The sequence below is a fragment of the Watersipora subatra genome, chromosome 9 (genome assembly GCF_963576615.1).
Source record: "Watersipora subatra chromosome 9, tzWatSuba1.1, whole genome shotgun sequence".
Classification (NCBI taxonomy): domain Eukaryota; kingdom Metazoa; phylum Bryozoa; class Gymnolaemata; order Cheilostomatida; family Watersiporidae; genus Watersipora; species Watersipora subatra.
This window is the reverse complement of record NC_088716.1, coordinates 17421941-17427940: the sequence shown is the minus strand read 5'-3', so window position 1 is coordinate 17427940 and position 6000 is coordinate 17421941. Positions and strand designations below refer to the sequence as shown.

At 33.6% G+C, this 6000-nt stretch overlaps 1 protein-coding gene across 1 annotated transcript in view; it reads right to left on the bottom strand.

The window, feature by feature from the left end:
* Positions 1-888: 888 nt before the first annotated feature.
* The window catches only part of LOC137404501 (carbohydrate sulfotransferase 15-like), a 31012-nt gene continuing 25900 nt past the window's right edge, over positions 889-6000 (bottom strand). The window contains exon 6 of the mRNA XM_068090726.1: positions 889-1825. Within this exon, the coding sequence (XP_067946827.1) occupies positions 1568-1825 (258 nt within the window). The 3' untranslated portion in view covers positions 889-1567. The remainder of the gene's footprint in view (positions 1826-6000) is intronic.

Genomic DNA, 6000 nt, shown 5'->3' with positions numbered 1-6000 from the left:
TTAAACAAAATTAAAGTTTTTCAAAACCATTTACTCAGAATAATTAACAAGAAATCTTATGATTTTTCTACTAATCTGCTATTGAACCTAAATAGAATTTTAACTTTTAAATAGTTATACAAATACAAAGTACTGATAAAAGCACACAACACATTTTATGAAACAAATAAAAACAGAACGATAACACATTTAACTACTCGTCAAACACACATAGACCTAAAAATACCAATGTTTAAGTCAAAAGCTGATCAATGTTGTTTGGATTATCAAAAGTCATTGCTATGGAAGCTACTATCGGTTACACTGCGTAAAATTGTAAATGCTAATTCTTTCAAAAATGAACTGAAGCGCTACCTCAGACAACCGGACTAGACTAAACCAACTAATCAGACTTCTGCTGACTCTACTTTCAGGTTCCGCGCCTTGATTAGCCTTGCTATTGCGCACAGGGACCTCATCATCACCTTCCCTGGAGTGACATTTTTTTTTTATTTTTCATGTCCTTTTATACTGTGAGAAACACTCTTCATATTATTTTTTGTGGTTATATTATATATGAAAATAAACAAACAAACAAACAAACAAACAAACAACACACCTGATGTAAACAGAATGAAAGTTTTTGCAAACAAAGTGCATTACATTAATTAATACATTTGTGCTGTTTTGTGTGTAAAACTACTAAAGGTTTGTTGCCAGAAAACATCTTAGCTATGTTGCACTTACCTTCACTTGAAGTTTTTTTTAATTTGAGACCATTTGTTAACCAAGAATTGTTGGTTCATCATTTTTTGTCTTTGTTTTTTATAATTGTTGAAAGACGAGCAAAGTTTTCAAAACCATTTTTTTTCTATTTTATTTAACAAAACTTTAGACATTTTTGGAAAGGTTTAACAACTCCAACATAAAAATAGCCACAGTAGTTTCAACTTTTGACAGTTTATTGTTTTTAAAATCCGGTATTATAAAAGCTGATACATTTTGAGATTAGAATTATTGGAGCAGGTAAATGTAGAGAAATTGGAACTCTATATTAATTGCTCTCTAATATATAACTCTCTAACTCTATTATATAATTGCATTCTTTACTCCAATTTAAAACCACAAATATTAAGCAGAAGTTTGTTTCAATGATCTGCCCAAAAAGAGCTGTGAAAAATGACTATTATGTTTACACGAAGGCATCAAAGTTTCATAAGAAGTATTTTGCAATTATAATTTGCAAAATGATTGTTTAAAAGTAAAAAAGCCAGTAGAAATTGATTTAAATTACTGTGTAATTTTTAGTGCTGAAGTAAAATATTACATATTAACTTTTTTTCACATGTCAAATTTCACATAATCTTTTTTATCTTTTTGTGCCATTGATTTTAATCAAGTTTTACATTATTTACATAAATATTGAGTTTTTAACTTTGAATAAAAAATTTGGAGCTTTTACATTTTTTGTTGCTGAAAAACTTACAGTACTATTGAAAAACGGACTGGTCAAAAATGCCAGATCGGCTGAATTATTTTAAACACCCTAAAGTTTCATACCAAGACGATCATTGTTTCCATCTACACTCTATTTCCACAACCATTTGTCATCTCCCAGCATCTCAGCTAGTTCTACATTAAATGGTTCATAAAACATTTTGAGAAGTTCCTTTGTCTCTGGCAGCACAGGTTTGACCTGGTAGCCAGGATTCGTAATCTTGGAAACATCATTGCTGTTCACCTCTTTCGCTTTAATGACAGGGATTCCAACAAACCTAAATATTCTCTTCATAGATTCTTCTTCGTCTTTTGCATACTCTTCCATTTTTGAGAAATAGATCTTTTCCTACAAAGAAGATCATTTTTACTAAGAATAATAAAGATTTTTCAACATATGTATACTAAAAACTTTTAGTCCAGTAACAAGCAGCAACTTGACAAATCCCAGAATTAATATACACAAACCGACACTGTCTCTTTGAATGCAGTATGAAAAAAATACTACGATATGTGTCTGCTTTGATATAATTTATGAATTAGTCGTACATCCTTACCTACAATCACCTTTAATTATCTACAATATGCATCAATCACCTATAATAATCACCTATAATTCGCTACAATCGCCTGAGATCATCAACAACCACGTAAAATCATTTACATGTACTTATAATCACCTATGATTTTCTACCAAAACCCTTCAATTACCTAAAACCAATTACAAACAACCCAAGTCTTGTAATATAATTTGCGAACACTTATGATTACTTACAATCACCTGCAATTACTTTCATTTACCTGCCATCACTCAAAATTACTTGAAGTTACCTACAATAACCTAGTGATGCCAAAAGTGACCTACATGTAAAATCATCAGCAATCTTTTATAATCACCTAAAATTAGCTTCGATCACATACATTCATTTACAAATACATGAATTCATCAATAATCATCTAAGTTTATCCACAATCACCTACAATCATTTTCAATTATTTAAAAGCCTCTACAATTGCTTAAAATCATCAAAAACTACCTAAAGTTGTCCACAATCACCTATATTTACCTAAAATTCCTTGTGCACGTCAGGTTTTTCTAGCCAGTTCTTATAAAATCAAACAATATTTTTAGCTAATCGCGGCTGAATGCGTGTCAAGTAACATTGTGCAATAAATGAAGTTTTTTAATCAATAACCTGCCACAACTAGGTTGAGCTTTAGAGAATATTATTTGGCATATCTGTTCAATCTCTGGTGATCTTGAAAAAAAGTCAAAGATTTGTGAACATTTTTTAATTCAAACACTAAGTTCATGCTGTTTTATGTGATTATTTCAAGCAACCAAATTTTAGATAATCAGGAAAAATTTATCCCTAGCAGTTAAACAGTTTGTTAAGCTGGCTGAAAGCACAGATATGCATGAGTAATAAATACCTTCACTATTTTTACTTTTAAATAAAGGTGTTTAATTCTTTCATGTGTGTCTGGCCAATGCATAATTTAAACATTTGAAAGCTCAAAACATAGCTAAAACAGATTGTTTAGAAATAATTTTTACTGCTTGTGCTACATATTCATTAAAAATTGAAAACCAGGGGCAGGAAATGTAGTTGCCATTGTTCAAGTTTTTTTACCTAATGATTTTGAGAATTTTAAGCTTTATTATAAAAATAGCTGCGTTTGCTCTTCCATTTGGGCGTGTAAATGAAAAAAATGGTATCACACATGAATCATACCTATACACTCCCCAGTTGTGCAGATATGAAGTATTGACTTTAAATTACTGTACTTGTAATCATTTTGCGCCATGATCTTTTAAGAAGCAGTCATGATCTCTCACGCAGTTATGATCGTTCAAACAGTCATGGTCTCTCACGCAGTCACGATCTCTCACATAGTTTTGATCTATTATGCAGTCATGATCTCTCACACAGTCATGATATCTCATGCAGTTATGGGCTCTCACATAGTCATGATTTATCACACTGTCATGATCACTCACGTATTCATGATCTCTCACGCGGTCATGATCTATCACACAGTCATGATCTCTCACACAGTCATGATCTCTCACATGATCATGCTCTTTTACGCAGTGCTGATCTCTCACGCGGTCATGATTTTTTATGCAGTCATGATCTTTCACGCTGTCATGATCACTCACACCATCATGATCTCTCCCGCAGTCATGATATTTTACGCAGTCAATATCTCTCACGCTGTCATGATCACTCACATGGTCAAGATCTTTCATGCAGTCATGATTTCTCACGCAGTCATGATCACTCACGCAGTTATGATCTCTCACGCGATCATGATCTCTCACGCGGTCATGATCTTTCACGCGGTCATGATCTCTCATATACTAAAAATATACTCACACCTGACATGACCTTTAAGTGTGCTAAAAATATCCAAGCATGCTAGTTAATATACACTGTAGTGTATATATATAGTGTACATATATATAAAAAATTATTTTTTGTGTGCAAAGACTTTTACTACTCGGGCAATGCCAGACATTCAAATAACTATTTCGTAGTATCACAAGTAGGCTGTTTGGCGTAGTGAATAAGACACCTGTCTGCTCCTCACGTTACCCTCAACTAATAGTGTAAAATGAGTTTTACATTATTAGCCTTTAATACCTATAACTGGACACACGAACGACAGATCAACAGCCAACAAACAAATAAATATATATAGAAAATATATATATAATTTCGAGATATATTATATATATCTCGATATTATATATAATATATATCGAGAATATGTATATACACTCGAATATATTAAATAATACGAGTAAATATATATATATCCTAGCTGAATTTCCCCTGCATGGGAACATATTCATGTACAGCAAAAGGTTTATTGAGAGTTGTCTTTCATACTGTAAAACAACTCCAACTATGCAGTCTACTAAAATTGTCGGGCTGATCAGACAACATACGCAGTCATACATGTCAATCATTTTAGAGAGAACAATGGAAATCTGCAATGCATTTTACAGCTAGTCCACAATGCATCAGTCTCAAACCACTAAAATGCGAGTTGTCCTATTTTTGTACAGAGAACTCGTAATGAAATTGACATTGCTAGGCAAACAGAAGTTGTTCAAACTGGCAGTATTGAAAAACTGTGCATGTTTTAAAAAATTCTACAAAATATTTTGCTATTGCACTGCTGAGCTATCGCCAGCATTTACATGCACTATACATGACTTCTACAGTTCTACATCGAATGAAAACTTCTAACACTAATCATGGTTCACCAGTTCGTTGTCTATAGCCTGAGTTTTGACATGGTATGTACAAACAGTGCTGCAGTAATGTGGTTGTGTTAATAGAATTTATCAGTAAAATTCACATGTATAACAGCACAGACAGTATAATTTCAAGGAGATACAGCATTAGCACCTTACAATAATAAAACATAACGCCAACATAATAGCCTTTTTATGAGACATAATAAGGAAAAAAATGCATGAAAAAAAAAAAATATATATATATATATATAGGAAAATATGCTAAAAAATGCTTCATGTGGATAATAGGTAGGTATAGTAGTATATGAAGAACATAGCATGACACATTAATAACATAATGTTAGTTTAATGCAAGCATGACAGCAATAACCCAATGTTAATCAAAGTAACACTTGTGGATAAACAACATTTTTTTGTTTTTCTGTCGGATTTATGAACAAACAGTTTTCGGCTTGTGCCTACTTTTGAGCAGGCAACGTACAACTGGCCATGGCTAAAGCAGGGGGACGGTAAGCCGATACCAGCTACTTTGAGGGACTGACCTTTTGACTTGTTGATGGTCATAGCGAAGCAGACTCTGATGAGGAACTGAATCTTTTTAACTTCAAATGGTAGATCGGTTGGAATAATTGGGATCCTTGGAATAAAACAGATTCTCCTCTACCAGATGCTGAAATGATTTTGGCTTGAATTACGTGCAAAAACATTTGCGTAACAATTAGTCGAGTGCCATTACATAACTTTGAATGATTGAGGTTGCAAAGAAGCATGATCGGTGTTCCTATCTTTAGCTGCGATTTATGAGCAGGAAGTCCGGGCAAGTCCAGTGAGTTTAAGAATTCCATAGGATGTTCTACAGCAACGTCATCAGTCAACGACGTATCAACAGAAGGGAAGGTTTTTGAATTGCCAGGTAGTTGGGCTAAAAGCTGTGAGTTTATGGCAGCAGCGGCATCATTCCGGGGGCAAATAATAGCTCACTCAGATAACCAATCAACATCTTGGAACCTCTGTCGCAGATTAGGGTGAACTTTCTCCTGAAGTTCCTCGGTTGAATCCACAAAAGTGCCGTAGCCATCAAGTGACACCAATCCATCCTCAGCACTGACTGGCAAACGTCCTTCACCAATACGCAACAGTCCAGCAGCGAAATGTGCACCTGTTTTGTCGCCAAGAATAGCAGCACACATGTTTTGTGTCAAATGTAGCTGCAAAACAGACGGCCATAAAAATGATGATTTGATACATGCATT